The sequence below is a fragment of the Sapajus apella genome, unplaced genomic scaffold, assembly GCF_009761245.1.
Source record: "Sapajus apella isolate SASKATOON/1434 unplaced genomic scaffold, GSC_monkey_1.0 scaffold86, whole genome shotgun sequence".
Lineage (NCBI taxonomy): Eukaryota > Metazoa > Chordata > Mammalia > Primates > Cebidae > Sapajus > Sapajus apella.
This window is the reverse complement of record NW_022437026.1, coordinates 3,190,715-3,209,836: the sequence shown is the minus strand read 5'-3', so window position 1 is coordinate 3,209,836 and position 19,122 is coordinate 3,190,715. Positions and strand designations below refer to the sequence as shown.

General features: G+C 48.6%; 1 protein-coding gene across 5 annotated transcripts in view; it reads left to right on the top strand.

Moving 5' to 3' along the window:
• The window catches only part of CACNA2D4 (calcium voltage-gated channel auxiliary subunit alpha2delta 4), a 130,121-nt gene that overhangs the window by 38,667 nt on the left and 72,332 nt on the right, over positions 1 to 19,122 (top strand). For all 5 annotated transcript variants that reach the window (XM_032254460.1, XM_032254459.1, XM_032254458.1 and 2 more), the window contains exons 11-18: positions 115 to 228; positions 681 to 759; positions 1,955 to 2,088; positions 5,001 to 5,078; positions 5,842 to 5,922; positions 6,493 to 6,567; positions 9,520 to 9,606; positions 10,180 to 10,251. In XM_032254460.1, coding sequence (XP_032110351.1) covers positions 115 to 228; positions 681 to 759; positions 1,955 to 2,088; positions 5,001 to 5,078; positions 5,842 to 5,922; positions 6,493 to 6,567; positions 9,520 to 9,606; positions 10,180 to 10,251 — 720 coding nt within the window. The remainder of the gene's footprint in view (positions 1 to 114; positions 229 to 680; positions 760 to 1,954; positions 2,089 to 5,000; positions 5,079 to 5,841; positions 5,923 to 6,492; positions 6,568 to 9,519; positions 9,607 to 10,179; positions 10,252 to 19,122) is intronic.

Genomic DNA, 19,122 nt, shown 5'->3' with positions numbered 1-19,122 from the left:
GGTGGAGGAGGCAGGGGGCAGGTGGAGGAGGCAGGGGGCAGGTGGAGCAGGAAGAGGGCAGGTGGAGGAGTCAGGCTTGGCCTGTGGTCATGGGCACGCCCTTTCCCTACACAGTTCCAAGAGGCCAAGCAAGGAAGCCTCTGCAACCAGGCCATCATGCTCATCAGTGATGGCGCCGTGGAGGACTACCAGCCTGTGTTTGAGAAGTATAACTGGCCAGATTGCAAGGTGACCCTCCCACAGGGGCCCGGGGAGAGAAAGCTTCTGCTACTGCTGTGGATAGGATCCCCAGCAGGGCCCCCAAAAGGATGGCCCCCATTCAAATGTGCTTTTCTATTAGAGCCATTCTTGCCTTCAGATACATCTTAATTGAGTGTTCCAAAATTATGGCGACCTGAGACACAGAGGCCTGATGTAGGAGGTTTGGGGCGAGGGTGAGGGACCAGAATATGGTGTGGGGACATCAGAACTGCTGGGATGTAAACCTTAGCCTTGCACCTACCTGGCAGCTCCCACGGCCCTGGGAGAGCTGTGTTGCTGCCTGGGCCTAAGGGGGTGAAATGGGAGAACCCAAAGACTGAGAAGCACTTGGCCCAACATCTGAGACTCACATAAATGATGTTAACATTACTTACGGCCAGGAATTTTGCTGCTGAGTCCATCTGTGTCTTGTGCGTTAGGTCCGAGTTTTCACTTACCTCATTGGGAGAGAAGTGTCTTTTGCTGACGACATGAAGTGGATCGCATGCAACAACAAAGGTGAGTGTCGGGCCTGCAGGTGCCTTCCCAGCTGCACCTGAGCCCGGGGGACGGGGTGACCCAGCCCTGGAGGTGCTGAGCATGGGCTTCCCCGTGGTCACCTAAGAGGAGCAGCACTATGTCAAGAACAGAAGCCTCAGCCTCTCCTTCGTATTTGGAAAAAGCAAGGTGAGACGGTGTCAGCTCTGTCTCCATCCTGCCCCCATTCCTCTTTTGGCAAATTAAGCCATGGACTCTAGTTCTGCTCCCAGACAAAAAGCAGAGAGTCACTGTTTTCTTTGGAATAATGTTTTGTGTGTGAATGGTCCTCATCGATCTCTGACCAGACACCATTGATTCAACAAAAATTCACTGAGTATCCACTCTGCACCTGGCACCGTTTCCAGGCACCAGGGGTCCAAGAGGGATCAGGATGGACTCAGGGTCAGTCCGCCTTTTGGCACTGTCCAGCAGAGAGACATACGAGTAAACCACCACCCATGATACAGCCTGAAATGTGCTGTGATGGTAGAGAGCCACAACTGTTTAGGGTGCAGGGGGGCCATGGGAGAGGCACTCTCCAAGCCAGTGGGGTAACTGGAAGGGTGTTCCAGACAGAGGGAATAGCCTGCTCAAAGGGTCTGAGACCTGGGAGTGGAGAGCCACTGCATCTCACTGGCAAGGGGGATGAACGCACTGGGAAGCAGGACCAGGAGAGCGGAGAGGCCACCCACAGCCTTCTGCGCCATCTGCCCTTTGGAGTGTCACCATGGCTCCAGGGAAGAGGCTGTGATACCCACCCCACAATCCCAGCAAGGACAAGGACCAGAGGAAGGAAGAGCAGAGAGCCAGAAATCTCTGCCTCTGATTGGGTTTCCTGAAGACAAACCTCAGAGTGACGAAGAAGGCTTGTGGGGTGCTCTCAGGAGATGCTCCTGCAAGGAAGTGGTGAAGGCGGGGTGGGGAGAGGGTGAGGCCGACCCCCAATGCCCTTGCACCAGGCCCTGCTGCTCCTTTGTGGCGCTCTTAGCCTCCCAGAGGCCTACAGCTGCCCCTGGGTAAAGGGTGCAACTGTGGAGAAGCAGCCCTGTATCCCCGGCCAGTTTCCAAGAGGACACGGCTATGAGCCATCAGCAGCTGGGGAGGGCACAGGCCCTGGCGAGGGGTTCCCAGGGGAGCCCTGCCTTCCACACCCACGCGGCCCTCTCCACCGCAGGCTACTACACGCAGATCTCAACGCTGGCGGACACCCAGGAGAATGTGATGGAATACCTGCATGTGCTCAGCCGCCCCATGGTCATCAACCACGACCACGACATCATCTGGACAGAGGCCTACATGGACAGCAAGGTGAGCCTGGCAGCAGCTCCCAGCTAGAGAAGCCCACCACGGAGTTACAGACCCCAGGGAGCAAGAAGGGACTTCCTGGGTCAGGAGAGGGGTGGGCCTAGCACCTCCTTAGGGAACGTTAAGAAGGGGTGGATGAGGCCGCTTTTTCATGCATTTCCTCCTCTTTCCTGACAGCCCTCGGCCCACTAAGGGGGCCATTGCCCATCTGCTGCCCCAAACTCCCAGCAGACCTGCCAGGTGCCCCCCATGGACAGGGCCCCTGCTCCAAAGTTGTCCCACCCTCCTCCCTCACAGTCTTTGCCTCCCTCATCATCCTCTCCCACCCAGCCGGCGGAGAAAGGGGTCAGACCGAGAATCCATCACCCACAGCTGGATCACATGTTCTCCCTTCCTGGGTCCTTGCACTTTCAAAGGACTGCAGGTAGCAGTGACTTGCAGAAAGGAATAAACATCAAAGGGAGAGCTTCCAATGGGACCTTTTTGGGGAAGGGAGACCTTTCTGCCACTTCCCAAATCCCCATCACCTAGGCAGCCACCTGCTTCAGTGATGACTTACTTATCAGGCTGGGCTCCAGAGAAACCTGAAAAGAGTGGGTGGCTTAAATAAGACAGAAGTTAACGTCCCCCTTGGGTAAACAAAGCCCAGAGCTGACCACAAGCTCTGTGGTCGTCAGGGACCCAGGCTCCTTCCTCCCATCCCCTTTGCTGTCCCAGGGATGTGACCCTCATCCTCATGGTCAGGAGGCTGCCGGAATATGAGTCAACTGAAACCACATTTAAGCGTCCGGCTGTGGAAGGGGAAGGAGGATGCTTCGCCCCCGTGAGGCTCTTGCCAGACCCAGGAACTCACCTCTCACTGGCCAGCTGACAAGGGAGGCTGGGAGTGCCACGGTCAGCTTTCTTCAACTTGCTCTATGTCCGAAGGCAGTGGCATGCTTACCTCCACCTGTTAACAGTAGACATAAGCCATCTGGCCAAGTTTGGGATGAAAAGCTCATTAATCCACTTTAAAGGGGCTCAGCCAACAAGGCCATGCCCAGCAGAGGTTATCCGACCATCACCGACTGCGGCTCAGAAGGGACAAGCCAGCTGCCTTGGGCAGGGGTCTCCGTCCCTCGTCCAAGCATTCGTAGGGCCCTATGTGTCAGGGTCAATGAGAGAGCGGTGGGTGGGGAGAAGGATGGCAGGAGGTAGGGATCTTCTTTGAGCTGTCTTCCCGTGCACGCTGGCGCCTGCGCTTCCCCTCCATCATCCGTCTGCCTGCCAGTAGCCAGCCCTGTGGGAGGGGCCAGGATGCTAGTGCACTGTGTGGGCCTCCTTCACGTGGGAGTGTTGTGGTCATGCCACGGAAGCTGGGAAGCAACAGCTTTCAGAACTCTGAAATCCAACGAGGGAAGCGGGGCGCAGGCCGTACCTGCTGAAGGTGGCCTGGAGTGTTGAGTGTGAGTTTGGCAGAAGGTGGTGGAGGAACTCCAGCTTCCCTGCGCGCTGTAACTCATGTCAGACGGCTGGTGCTAGGTTGTACTTAGCATTCTATGGACGGCCTGACCTTCTGGGGCTCTCTTACCTCCACGCATGCAGACGAGGCCACAGTTCACAGTTTTATCTTCACTTTTACTCCTGTCCCTCGGTGAGAACTGCGCCCCCGCAGCCGGTCCCTACACCCCTCTGTCTTCCTCCTTCCCTCTCCTGTCCCTGACTTAGGAGTCCCTGAAGTTAAGGGTCACCTGCAGATCTCCCGGCCCACTTCTGAACCCTCTGAGTGGAGGGTGTCACTCCTTGTAAGGGCAGGTGTCCATCCTTGTAAGGGTGTCCGGAAACACGAGTGCAGGGACAGCGGTGACTGGACCCCGCCCAGGCTGACGTGTCGTAGGGGAGAGCAGGTCACAGGGGCCTACCAACAGTCTGGGTGCTGCTTCCTGGGGAGGCAGGGGTAAGTTGGCTTCACACATTCCTAACTCAGGAAGGAGACTGGAAAGTCCTCATGTAACCTGTAGAGATGTGTCTAAGCTCAGAAAAAAATTAGATGGCATCGTGGTTCACTCTCAGAAAGCCTTACTTTTAACTGTAAACGGATAACTCAGATGAGGCGAGGGAAAGAGACGTGGTGGCCAAAACGTGCTTCCTTCTCCAAGAAAGTCACCTGTGGACTTCCGTGACTCAGCAGCCTCCTTTAGTTGATCTTAGCCGAGGTCGGACTTACGAAACCTCTCTTCCCACAAGCTTGTCAGAAGCCTACCTTTGTTATAAAGTGGGGCACACATGCAGAGCCCCTTTCAAGTAGCTGGAGGAGCGGGCACGGCGAGCCTGGGCAGTAAGGGCAGAGCCCTCGGGAGACAGGCAAGGGCTCGGCTCTGGTGCTGTGAGTGGAGACCATGTGGGTCTGACTGGGGTGCTAGGGATGGCCCCAAGGCCCACTACAGCCACACCACGGCCTGCCCTTGTGCTGTCTGCCCTTCCTCGGGGTGTGCTTGTGTTTCTGGGTAGCTCTGGGTCGATGTCCTCCCTCTCACCTATAGCAACCTTGAGTCTGTATCAGAGGTTTAGAAAGCTGGCGCTGTGCAAAGCCTCCCTGTTTCTGGGCAGGTGCACACGGGCCTGTTCCCTGGGTTCATGCTCAACACTTAGCCTGGCCCTCACTGAGACGAGAGAGCCTAGTGAGTGTGCTTGCGGCTGGGTCATGGGCTCAGGACCCTGCTGAGTGACATCAGTCTGGTCCTCCCCTCCAGGCCACCTCTGACCCCCAGCATTCCTTTTGCAGAGAAGGGATTTGGGATTTCCTCCTTCCCCTTGGGAAGGTGATGCTGGATAATTGAAGCATGACTGTGAGCTGTCCGCACTGGGTGCTCTGAGCGCAGCACACCAGTAGCCCTAGGCCACGCCCTCTGACCCCTGTCTCCCCTCCCTGACAGCTCCTCAGCTCACAGACTCAGAGCCTGATGCTCCTCACCACTGTGGCCATGCCAGTCTTCAGCAAGAAAAATGAAACGGTGAGTGGCTGCTCCTAGAGAGGTTGCAGTGGGGATTAGAACCTGGAGCCACAGTGGCATCCTTAGACTATTCTTGACTTGGCTGTGCCTCTGAGGCATCTTGGGACGGCTTGAATGCAGATTCCCAGGCATGTCCCAGAGTAGCTACCCTAGACTCTCCTGGTTGGAGGTGGGCTCGGGGTCTGCGCTTTTCCATGGCTTCCCCGGTGACTCTGCTCACTGGCTGGGGGTTATTTCGCTGCTCTGCAGTTGGGAACCCTGCCTTGGGGATATAAGGCTGGAGGATCGCCTGCCAGCCTTCCTGCAAAGCCACGCGTAACCTAGCAGGTTGTGCAGACTCTAACTTGTTTGTAAAGGCCTCTGGTGAGGGGATTTCTAGAGCCTTCCATCCTCCATCTGGTCAGGAAATGTTTCATTACAGGCTCTGTATGCTTCAGAGCATCCATGAATTATGGTTCCTAGGATCCCAATAACTTCACCCTCTGCCATGAAGATTAATATTTCATTTAACTTTGGATTCCATTTAAATATTACAACTTAAATATTAATACTGTGTATTAATCTTCCTAGCAGCTGAGATTGCTCCTGGGACCTCATTTAACAGAGTCTAGATTTTTATTCCCAGCCTAGAATCTAACTGTAGAGGGAGAACCACTTAAAGCCTAAGTGGCCTCCTCTTCCAGGCTCTGGACAGATCAGGGCCCAGTCCGGCTTGTACACAGGAAATCTGAGTTTCCCCCACCCCTTGTGTCTTTCCTTCCAGCGATCCCATGGCATTCTCCTGGGTGTGGTGGGCTCCGATGTGGCCCTGAGAGAGCTGATGAAGCTGGCGCCCCGGTACAGGGTGAGCCTGGGTCTGTTCCCTGTGGCCATCACAGGTTCCCGGGAGCCACCTCCCTCCTCCCCCGTGGTGGGAGCCTCTCTCCAGGCAGTGACAGCCAAGCCCAGAGCTGGGATGGGGCCCCTCCATCACTGCTCAAGAAGTGCAGGTGCTGAGCATGGGAGGAGCAACCGGTGCCCCTGGGTCCCTTTCCCACCACAAACTGACTTGCTCTGTGGCCTTCAGCAAGTCCTTCCCCTGCCCAGTGCCTTGGTTTCTCAGTCTGCTCCTCCGTGCCACACAGTCCTGCTGTGAGCATGAGTGAGATTGGATCATCAAAGCACCCAGAACATGTGGTAGGAAAGAAGTCAGGTAATAATATGCATTATGATGGTTACTGTAAACAGTCAAGTTTGGAAAGGATGCCTCAATCAATGCATGGAAGCATGGCCCTGGCTCAGTTATGTTCCTGTTGAAAACACTCACTGCTGTGAGCTGCCATCTTTGACCGTCCTCTGGCCCCAAACCCCTGCCCAACTCCAGATGCCTACCACAGACAGCAGGCCAAATGCCCCTCCACCCTGTACTCTGCAGCTTGGAGTGCATGGATATGCCTTTCTGAACACCAACAATGGCTACATCCTGTCCCATCCCGACCTCCGACCCCTGGTAGGTACACATCTTCTTTGCCTTGGGATCCTTGCTGTATGGGATTTGGGGGTAATTCACAAAAATGATTAAAACAACAAACACACATTGGACTCCGTTTAGGAACCCAGTGGGTAATGTGAGAAAAAAAATGTATTTGAATCATAGTCCCTGTTTTCAAGTTGTTTATAATCTAGCAGAAGAGACAAGGCAAAAACATGTGCAATGACTGATGAGTGGGCCAGAGAACGTGTAATGAAGCGTGCAGTTTTGAGGCTAAAGAGCCCGCAGGGCCATTATTCACATCCGCTTGGAGTCTCTCGGCACTCTGGGGGCCTGTGAAGTCGGGTGAGCAAGGAGCTAACCATAGAAATGCCAGGGGAGCCCTCTCCTGCGTGGCACAGCTTAGGACGTGTTCCTGAGTGCTCCTAGCCCTCCCAGCCCTCTCCACCCTGACACAGAGGCTGGGTATTTTCACATGAGTTCAACTGAGCAACTGAGGGCTGAGGAAGTTGCATTGTCTTATCCGAAAGCTCTGCCTCCAGGGCCAAGGAGCTAGTCCTGCACGTTGGCACCAGGCAGCATATGACCACAGCTCTCAGTGTGATTGTTGGGGTGGGGGGAGCTAAAGTCCTGGGAGCATCGTAGCCCTTTGCCCTCTACCAGCCTTGTAGTGAATAGCAGATGGCAACTGACGACAGACAGCAGAGAACCTTCCAGAGAACTCAGGGCCTCAGCTGCCCAGGTCAGTCTAAGCCACACTCTATTCATTGGTTCAAATAGACACTGAGCATCTGCAGGGCAACTGCTTCACTATTTAAGGCAAGCTCTAGGCGTTCTGAATAGAGAGAGATTGGGGCACACTGGAAGCCACTCTGCTCATGCTGTCTTCCAATTTAGGCTTTGCTGGGCAAGCATGGGAACCCATAACATGTCACTCCCTTGTACTGGGGGTTCTGCGGGGGACAGCCCCAGTGCCAGCCAAACGACTCACTAGGGAAATGATAGATATGCTGATTCTGGAGCTGACTTGTAGAATTGAAGGGTACTGATCAGAAACCGCCTGTCACCACCTATGTACTCCAGATGAATATAAGGCTTCAACCAGTTGATTCACAGTGTGGACCTCCTGCGTGCTGACCTCATGGTGCTGTGAAGAATGCTATGAACAGAAGCTTACACTCTAATTAAGAAAACCAGACTTACACAAATGAAACAGTTAGGGAATAACACCACACAGGACCCTATTACACAGCAAAAAATACAGTAAAGCCAATGAAATGAGATTTCTAAGGAAAGCACTATCAGGAAAACTATAGTTAAGGCTTGAAAAAGAAAAAATGACGAGGATACGCTCAGTAATAAATTAAAAGAGCCATGCTATTGGCCCGAAATCTTTCTACATCAGCGCCCCATGTAGGAGTATTTAATGGAGTAGAATTATGGTTTTAATATGAGAAGCTACAGATTATCTTCAGGCCTTGTCAGGATTTAGGGAATGGTAATGGAATGTTGAACCATGCCCAAGGAAACATCCCATGTAAAAGACTGCAGGACAGGGCCATTTGATGAATATGGTCATTCATAAGACCAAGAAGCATGATCCAGGCATGGGAAAGGAGGGAAGGAGGGGAAAGGGAATCCTACAGATCCCCTGAACAGGTGAGAAATCAGTATGACACTTTCCCGAAAAAGCAAACAAACAGAAAACTGGCGGAAGGAAGATATACCATGACAGGTATATCTAGAGGCGTCCAGGCATCTGCTGGGGGCCTCATTCCGCTCAAAGCAGACATGCTAATTAATCCTTAATTTACCTCAATGATAAACTGTCCTCTTTCCTTTTTTGATGGGGGTTAATAAACTAAACCCGGGAAGTGCTGCAGACCTAATCATAGATAACTTGATGGCATCTGTCTCGGCTTCAGAGAGAGAGGAGTCAGGGCCAGAAAATAATAACACTTAGAATGTTGATTAATGGCTGTATGTCAAATTGAAGGGAGGTCTTTATTAAGCAGTGATCTGTCCTTGTCTCTGTCCCATTCAAATATTTTATCACTAAGATGAAAATGCAGAAGGCAGATGCCATAAAGTCTGAAAGATATGGCTAATACATTGAGAAAATTAGTATTCAGAAAGTGTTCTTCTAAAACAATGAGCTGAAACTAGCAAGATGAACTGTATTAGGGATGCATGGAGAGTCTGGGAAATACTCAGTGCCCAAGCATACGATTGCAAAGCGGCATCTGACGGTGTGTCCCATGAGGAAGACCAAGGGACTGGACTGTCTGAAATCTCTGCCTGAACTGCCAGGGCAGTGTGGCTGGCCAGGAAGACAGCAGAACTGCAGGCAGCAGTCAGGGCCCCGTGACGCCTTAGTCCACAGATCACATCCCATGCCACATTGGTCAGACCCCACTTGGAAAGTTGACTTTTCTCTGGGAACTCCATTTTGAGAGTGACTTTGAAACACAAAACCGAGCATATTCAGAGGGGGTTGAGGCATCCACACACTGGGCAAATTCAGTTGGAGCAGTGAAGTCTTAGGAGTGACAAGCACCTTTGGAAATCCCAGGGGCTGTCAGGTGGAACACTTTCTATGCAGCTCCAGGGGAAAGAAGGAAGATCAGTGGGTGGAAGTTACAGGGAGGTCGATTTCAGCTTTGTATGAGGAGGAACTTTCCAACAATTCGGACTGTCCAAAGCTCTGACAAGCTAACCCACGAGATAGGGAGCTCCCTGCCATAGGAAGATTCACTCAGAGGCCGTGAGACCATCTGTCATACATGTCAGCAAGGGGAGCTCTGCACTGGGTGGAAGTTTGCCCAGATAATCTTAAGTAATCACTGAATTGATTGATTTCTAAGGAATCCTCTTCTTTTATGAATATACCTGAAAGACTTTGTAGACGAGATAAACTTAAGCAGGTTGTGTACTAACCACATGTTTTTCTTCCTAACCTGCCCACTCCAGTACAGAGAGGGAAAGAAACTAAAACCCAAACCTAACTACAACAGTGTGGATCTCTCCGAAGTGGAGTGGGAAGACCAGGCTGAATCTGTGAGTGGGGAAAATGGGGGAGGGGAAGCTAGTTTAGCTCTACACCTAACTAAATGGGTCAGCTGCGTGGCTGTGAGCTTTGAGGTCGCTCTGTTCCTGTCGGGCAGAACAGGTCCATCCCAGAGCCTTTCCAAGCTCAAACCACAAGCAATGCCTAAAATGAGCAATTCTTTTGACAGCTATAAAAATATAACAATATCTTCTTGAATCATAAGAACTACTGAGGCTGAATGAGCTCATGTGTATAAGCTGCAGAGTTTGAGTTTTAATGATGTTCTAGCCTGGCTTTTGATCGCAGTTTCTCATCCTAGACGAAACAATGTCCCAGCAACTTGACAGTCTGTACCCCAATGCATCAGTCCACCTGGGAGAGGGATCTTGGTGAATGCCTAGAATCATGAGCTAAATGGAGCCTAGAATCAGGTCCATGTTCCCTCCCAGTGTCTCTCTCAGAGGAAAAAGGGAAGAACCAAAAGTGTTTCTGGGGATCCCCTCTAATCTGGTCCAAAAACTCAACACTTTCATCCTCCCCTGTGAGCCAAGCAACTAATGCCATTATCTTTCCTCCTGAAGCTGAGAACCGCCATGATCAACAGGGAAACAGGTTCTTTCTCGATGGATGTGAAGGTTCCGCTGGATAAAGGGGTAAGGAGCTAAAAACAGAGCCAGGATGTGGCCTAGGAAGGCATCTTCATTCACTGGGCTTGGGGTAGTGACAAGGGACCTGGACCTATTAGAGCTGAAGAGTTGAGGGCTTGCTGCACTTAGAGGGCTTGATTAGGGAGTGTAACACCTGGCCACTGAATGGCAGGATTGCTCATGCAAAGCTTGGCTTTTGGGAGACCACTGAGCTGGGCAGAAGGTTAGCCGAGGCATGTACAGCTCTTCTTTCCTTATGCTGCCTGCTACTAGCCCTTTTGTTGTTTATAATGAAAAGGGGAAAAGTGACAGCTAATTTTACAAATCGTAAGCAGCTCTTGTGAAATGTTATCTGGGAAGAGATTGAAAATATTCACTATTCCCTATAGCTGATTTTCACCTGCTGTAACCCTAATTAGGAATCAATACCCTCCCTAACCCCATTACTACCTATATAGACCCGTGCAACATTTATAAAAGATCATTTCATCTTCTCACTTCAAAGGTTCCAGTGTGTCTACTGATTCTGCATTGTCCCTTGACATATTTACAAATGTCACCTCCTCCCTCACAGCCACCCCCACCTCCTCCTCCCTTGCCCATCTGCCTCAGCTAAAAGAACACAGGCATCTGCCTGCAGCAATTAGACCCAAGTTCTTCCACAACACAGACCTCCATGAAAGCCAAACAAGAAAGCACAGGGAGAGACAAGAAAGGCCATGACTGATTTTCACTGGAATGAGTGTGTGATTTTAGTGGCATCTGCCTGGCTTTTTGCAAGCTCTGGGCTGAGAAAGGCCTCCTTCAGGCAGACTGGGCACTAGAGTGAGGTCAGACCGCCACTGGCAGCTATTCCTTCTCGATACAAAAGAACAGAGGCTTCTTCCATAGGGCCCCTACCTTCATCCCAACCAGATTCCTGCTCACATGCTCAGGCCAGCTCTTACCTAGCCCAGCACTGCCACATCACTGAAGCTACAGTGAAAAATTTAGTATGCTGATGGCACATGACGGCTTAAAGGTAGATCTGAGTGTGGTTATACTGTATCTAATACAGACTGACACATGCAGTGGGTGTGGTTCTCTTCTAGCCTCCCCTCCAGTGCATAGGGATCCTGTGCAGCCTTTACACTTCTCAAAGCCACTGAGGCAGAGTCCTAACCAGATGCAGCAGACGGAACTTCTGAAACTGCTGTCCATCCCTTTGATGTGTGTTCATTGCTACTAATAAACCATCTGGGTTATATATTTGCAATTTCACAAAGGCTTCCTGACATACGGGTGCTTCAACATAAAGAATATTCAATGAGGATGATGTTGATCATGACCGTAATGGACTTTCCACAGCACTTAGGTGTTCATGTCTTACTACTGTTAGTACAGTTTATAATAATGATGGCAACTCACATTTATAAGAAACTGGGCTGGGCACTTTCAAATATTCACTCATTGAACACTCACAATGTCAGGGTGGGCCTATCCTATCCCCATTTTACAGATGAAGATATTCAGGGAGGTTAAAAACTTGCCCAGGGTCACCCAGATGATCAACTGCAAAGCCCATGTGTATCTGCTCCTGATCTCCCATTCTTAACCACTGCCCTAGAAGGCCTTTCTGTGGAACTGGCCTGAATTCTCAATTCTCCAGCCTTGAAGGTTTCCCAGAATTCTCTTTAGCATAGCGTTTCTATTCCACCTCAAACACTCGTTGCCTTCTCCTTTCCCTCCGCCGCATTCTGTCACGACTCAGCCCTCCATCTTTCATCTCTTCACCCTGACCCAGGGGGCCTGACAGCCAATACCTCGTGCAGGGCGTCTTGCTGGTGTGGGGCCACAGTGGCAGTGTCTGGCTCTCACTGCTCTGATGTCCGAGGCTGCCCCTCCTCCCTGACACAGCTGCATTTTCTTCACTGCCAAGGGCTCTGTCTCCCTGACACAGCTCTCACAGAGCCAGCCAACTGCCCCATGGTCGGCCAGCCTGCCTGCCCATCTATCCCAGCCCTCTCTCTCAGCTCAGTGGAGCATCTCAACTTATGAGCTTATTTCTCAGTTGACCTGCCTCTCCAGGTCCAGGTCTAGGCCAAGGAGAGCTTTCTTAAAGTCTTGTGGGAATATCTGTTACTGTTCAAGCCATCCTCCCGGCACATGACCGCCTGCTGTGTTGTTTTCTCCAGGGGACTTTACAGGTATCCTTATTTTCCACAGATCCACCAGCATGATTTAGGGCAGGACTCACAAACCCAGAAACCTATGGAGCCAAACTTGTATTTGTTAAGAAATACTAATGAGAGCAGCAGACAGGCCTCTGCGCAGGGGGCTCTGGGAACTGTGGCAAACTGGAGAGAAAACACACCATCTGCAGTAGACAGCTAAGACCCATGTCTAAGACGTGTGCAACTAATTCCAAAAATGTTAAAAATACAACCTGGGCCAACATCGAGGACGTTAAACTTGTCAGAAGCCCAGCTTTGGCCGGCAGTCCTCCATTTGACACTTTGATGGCAGGCTTTCTGTCCCAAATTGCAGACCAGTAACGGATGCCACAATTTCTGACCCATCAGCAGCATGCTGGCCAGACATCCTCAGACACAAGTTTAAAAGAAGAAACCAGAAGAGCAAAGCATCCTGGAGTCTAACCTAGAACTCTTTCTGTCATTTTCATGTTTTTGATCATTTCAGACAATAATTAGCAATGGAGGAGGGATAGGGGAGACATAGTATTCCTTCCTAATCTTTGGGTTCTTCCCAATTAACTGCACTGACTAGGTTGAATGCATGTACACGCACACACACCAGCTGTACACACACACACACCAGTGGCACACATGTAGTATACACACATGCCAGTTGCACACACATGCACATACATACCAGCAGAACACACAGCAGCAACATCCATGTGTACACACACACCAGCTGTACACGTGTACACACAGATACCAGCAGCACACATGTGTACACATGTACACACCACCAGCACATGTGTACACATACCAGCAACACACATGTACACACACACACACCATTGGCACACATGTGTACACACACACCAGTGGCATACACATGTACACACACACCAGCGGCTGGCAAGCAGAGCAGCTTTGCCTCATGATCCTCCAGCCCTGGATTTCAGGAGCACAGGGCTAGAGTGCTCTGTGACATGCTCTTACAGTCTCTCTTTCTCTCTCTCTCCCCCTCACATTTTTGTCCAGCAGAAGAAGGCAGTCTATTAGAGGACCAGATTGCTCTTTACTCCCAACCTCATCCTCCAGACCTCTCTCACTCTCTCTGCTAACAGAAGTCACAGGCCCCCTCCTGATCCCCCATAGCCCTTCTCTCCCCCTTTTACTTCAGCCTTAAAAGATGATCTCAAAGTTCATTTCAGTAAGGCATAGCTTGGCTAGACCCACCCTCCAGCAGATAACAATTATAAACTCCGAACAAAATACAAAAAACAAAAATGGAAAGGCACTTGAAAGTGACCAAAAGCAGGCAGCAACAACACTTGAATCAAGAGAACTGCACTGGGTGTGATGCAAGTTTGGCTGGCTTTTTCCCAAAGGGCACTCCCGAGGCTGTCTGGAGCGGAACAGCTAGACTTCAAGCAGAAGGCTGCAGTTGTCACGGTGAAGTGTCAGAGAACAGAATTTGGGTTTCCAGAGTGTCTGGAAATGAGGAGGGATAGCCCAGAAGCAGGGAGCCACAGGGAGACTAGACCCCAAATCTGTATACAAAGTCCCCGCAAATTCCTGGCTGATTCCTGAACCCTGCAGACACAGTGGAGCCTCGAAGTGCCCCAGTGGAATATGACACTGGAAAGCCAAAAGCAAGATTTCAGAGCAGGATCTCAACACAGGATCTCAGCTCTTGCATGTGTAGTAGGGACAGTTTGGAGTGTGAGTCACACGGAGATGGAGGGCTTGGTAAACACATCGGGATTTCCTTTGAAAGCACAGAGAAACTACACCTTAGGAGTGAAGACTGTCCCAAGACCAAGAGATTCACCCTAGGCCTAAATACAAAGCTAAGACAGACCCACTGGAACAAAATGTGAATCCAGGCCTCTACCTGCTCACTTCTTATCAGCCAATCATTTAACTACTGCTTAAAATAAAAACACTCTTCAAAGGAAGACAGAGTATCTATGGCCTACCCCTCAAATATCCAGCATAGGATAAAAACTGTTAATGACACAGCGGTTAGAATTAGAATGACTTAAGTGCAAACATTATAACTCTGCACAAGGAATTAAAGGGAAAGATGTTCATAATGAGGGAATAGATGGAGAATCTCAGCTGAGAAATGGTTAGGGCTTGATCAAAGAACAGAACCTCTACAAGTGATATGACTGCAGGATTTTATTCTAGGGATTAGACCTGAAATTGTGGGAGCTGGTCATGAAATCTACAGAAAGCCAGTGTCTGCATCCAGTGGTGAGCTTGAAGCCATTGTAGGTCAGCAGGACCAGCAGTTGGGAAGGAAAGCTGGATGAGATGTGGGAGAAAGCAAGAACTAACTGGAACTCATGAGGAAAAACAGGAATCTGTGAAAACAAACTGAAACCCACATCTGTCACTCACCACCTCTACCCATAAGGATGGCTGATGACCTGCAGACGGAGCCAGTGCCCTCTACGAGGAGCTGCATCCTCACCAGGTTGGGTCTCAGGGAAACCGAAGGAGGAGAGCCGCAGCAGTGGGGAAGCTTTGAATCTGGCTGGGGTCCCATGCCAAAAAGGCACAGCAATAGGTTACAGCAAAAAATGGCAGAATACCACCCTGCTGGTATTCTGTGCAGACCTCAGTGTGTAAAACGGCCGCCGCTGCACTTCCATCTGCAAATCTCACAGACACTTCTCTTTGGCCGACCCTGACTTGGAACCACACAGGGCATTGAGTCTGGAAGTGTAGTTCCAGCATAGCTAATTTGACACAGTACAAAATCATTATAAGAACCAAATAGGAATTTTTTCTTACTTCAGGCCTGTTTTTCAATTGCATATATTTAAGGTGCACAGCATAATGTGCAGTCGTCCCTCAGCATCCGTGGGGGATTGGATCAGGACACCCCACAGATAGCAAAATCCATGGGTGCTTCAGTCCCTTCTACTAAATGGTATAGATTTGTGTGTAATGTACACAGTCTTCCCTAATACATTAAATCATCTCCAGATTAATTATAACACCTAATACAATGTAAATGCTATGTAGATAGCTGTTATACTGTATTGTTTGAGGAATAATGACAAGAAAAGTCTGTACATGTTCAGTACAGATGCAACTATCCTTTTTTCTGGAATATTTTTCCATCCACAATTGATTGAATGCAAGGATGTGGAACCTGGGGATATGGAGGGCCAACTGTGCTTGTCTTGATATACATATGCTAGTGGAGAGATGATTACAGTCAAGCAAATTAGCATACCTATCGTCTCATGTAGTCCTGTGTGTGGTAAGGACGCCTAAACTCTATGCACTTGGCCAGTTTCCAGCATACGGTACAATACGATGAACTCTAGTCCTCATTGGAGCTCTGGTCTTAGTCATGCGAGATAACTGCAACTTTGTACCTTTTGACCAACATTTTCCCATTCCCCACCTACACACTGTGCCTTCCCCTGCCACTAGTAACCACCATTTTTCTCTGTTTCTACCTATTTCATTTTTATTTTAGGTTCCACATATAAGTGAGATCACACAGCATTTTTTTCTGTGGCTGGTTAATTTCACTTAGCATATTGTCCTTTAGGTCCATCCATGTTGTAGCAAATGGTAGAATCTCCTTCTTTGTTAAGGCTGAATAATATTCCTTTGGAATAATATTCCTTTGGAATTATTACAAAGGAATAATATTCCTTTGTATTTATATGCACTACAATTTCTTCATGCATCCATCAGCAGAAACAACAGATACTTCCATTGTTTCAATATCTTGGCTATCAATGATGCAATGAACATGGAAGTGCAGATATCTTTATGAGGTGGTGATGTCCTTTCCCTTGGGTATGTACCTCGAACCGAGACTCCTGGGTTATATGACAGTTCTACTTTTCATTTCTTTAGGCGCCTCCATATTGTATTCCACAGTGGTTGCACCAATCTACATTCCCACCAGCAGTGTACAAAGGTTCCCCTTCTTCACACCCTTGCATATACTTATTTCTTATCTTTTTGGTAAAAGCCATCCTAAGAGGTGTGAGGTGGTATCTCACTGTAGTTTGGGGTTGCATTGATCATCTCTGATATCAATGATGTTGAGCAGCTTTTCCATATACCTGTTGGTCATTTTATGTCTTCTTTTGAGAAATCTCTATTCAGGTCCATATTTAAATCAGATTATTTGGATGTATGGGTGGGGTGTTTTTTTTCCTGTTGAGTTATGTGAGTTCCTTATGTATTTTGGATATTATAGAATACTTGCAAACCATATATTTTATAAGATTTTCATGTCCCTTATAAAATGTGTGAATATTTTCTCCCAATCCATAGCTTGCCATTTGATTTTATTGGCTTTGTCCTTTGCTATGCAGAAGCTTTCTGGTCACTTTTTATTTTTGCATTTGTTGCTTATGCTTCCAAATGAAAACCTTAAAACCAAAAGTACCATATCTGAAATGAAAGTTTTACTAGATGGCCTTACAGATTGTAGAAAAAAGGGACAGTGAACTTAAAGATAGATCAATAGAAATTATCCAATTTTTAAAAATGGGGGAAATGGAGAAAAAGAGAAAGAAACAGACCTTTAGCAAACTGTGAGATAGTATCAAGTGGTCTATTACATGTTCTTGGAGCTCTAGAAGGAAAGGAGAACGACTGAAGCAAAAAAGAGTATTTGAAAAACTAATTGTTGGAAATGCCCTGAATTTGATATAAATCAGCAACCTACAGATCCAAGAATCTCGGCAAACCCCAAGCAGAATAAAAAAGCAAAGAGAACACACCTGGGTACTTCATAGTCCAGCTACTAAAATTCAAAGGTAAGAGACAATCTCCAAAAAAGCTATAGGAAAAAAGATGCATTACATAGAGGGAAACAATAAGACGGCTGACTTTTTATCAGAAACAACAAAACCAGATCTTTAAAGTGTCGAGAGGAGAAAAAAACTGTCAACTCAAATGTCTGTAGAAACAGAAAATATCCTTCAAAAGTAAGAATAATGTCTTCAATAAAGACATCTTCAGGCCAGGTGCAGTGACTCACACTTGTAATCCCAGCACTTTGGGAGGCCAAGGCAGGAGGATCACTTGAGCCCAGGAGTTCATGACCAGCCTGGACAACACAGGGGGACCCCATCTATACAAAAAAAGAAAAAACCCAAAAAAACTACCCTGGTGTGATGGCATGCACTTGTAGTCCCAGCCACTCAGGAAGCTGAGGTGGGAGAATCACTTGAGCCCAGGAGGTTGAGGCTGCAGTGAGCCATGATCATGTCACTCCAGCTTGGGCAACAGAGTGAGAATATGTCTCCAGAAACCAACAACAACAAAAAAGACATTTTAAGATAGAAGAAAACAGAGGTTTCATTACTATCAGACCTGCAACGCAAATGCTCAAGAAAATTCTTAAGGCTGAAGTAAAGTGACATTAATTGGAACTGGGATCTACAGGAGAGAATCAACCATACTGGAAATGATAAATAACATGAGTTAATACAAAACTATCTTTTATTTACTCTCTTAATTTCTCAAAAAGACAACTGATTATTTAAAGCAAAAATTTTAATGTTGCATCGTAGGTTTGTAATATACGTAAGTGTAAAACATATGGCAACAATATCTCATAGCGGAGTTAGCTCAAACATTTAAAGTTAATTTGACATTGAAAAAATTAATCAGTGCAATTTATTACATTAACAGAATGAAAAAGAAAAGACAGAGGGTTATCTCAATAGATGCTAAAAGATCATTTGACAAAATTTAACTAAGAACAGAAAGAATCTTCTTCCCTCTGATGAAAGGCATCTCTGAAAACCTTGCAGCTAACTTTTAATGGTAGAATATTGAACACTCTCACCCCATAATTGAGAAAAAGCGAGGAGGACTTCTCATCACTTCCATTCAGCCTTGCACTGGAGGTCCCAGCTACTGCAGTAAGGCAAGAAAGCAAAATAAAAGGCACAAAGACAAGGAAGGAAGAAGTAAAACTGCCTTCCTTCATGGACAAAATTGTTGTTTCCGTAGAACATCCGAAGAATCTACAAAACAAAACACTAGAACTAATAGGTAAGTTTAGCAAGTTCACAGAACACAATTTATAAAAATTAATTTTATTTGCATATGTAACAGCAAGCAGAATATAAAATATTTTTGGTCTGAGAAGGCCACCATCCCTCAGGCCAGCCCTCCGGCCAGTGCCTGCCGCTGCCTCCCGGCGCCCTGGTTCCCCACGCTGCTCTGGCTGCGTCTCCCCCTGGAGCCCCTAGCTACCCCTGATGCTGCTGCTGCTCACATGGTTCATCCGAGTGCATGTGGTGAAAAGGGCAACAGGACAGCCTGCATAACGGCCAGCTTCTCCGCTGCCTTCTCGATGAACTGTGACTCTGGGAGTGGCGCTAAGAACGTGAACTTTGACGGCTCTGGTGGTAAAGAGAACACTTCCGACCCCAGGCTCGTGATTGCTTTTGGAGGACAGACACTGACCTTCCATTTCTCAAGAAATGCAAGACGTGACAGCCTCCGACTCATGAGCTTTGTTTACAACTTGTCAAACACGCACACTTTCCCCAATGCAAGCTCCAGGGAAGTCAAGACTGTGGAATTGATACCTGATATCAAGGCACCGAGGCCCGCAGGAACAGCAGACCGTCAGGCCCCGCCATGCCCCCATCCAGGCCCCGCCATGCCCCCATCCAGGCCCCGCCATGCCCCCATCCAGGCC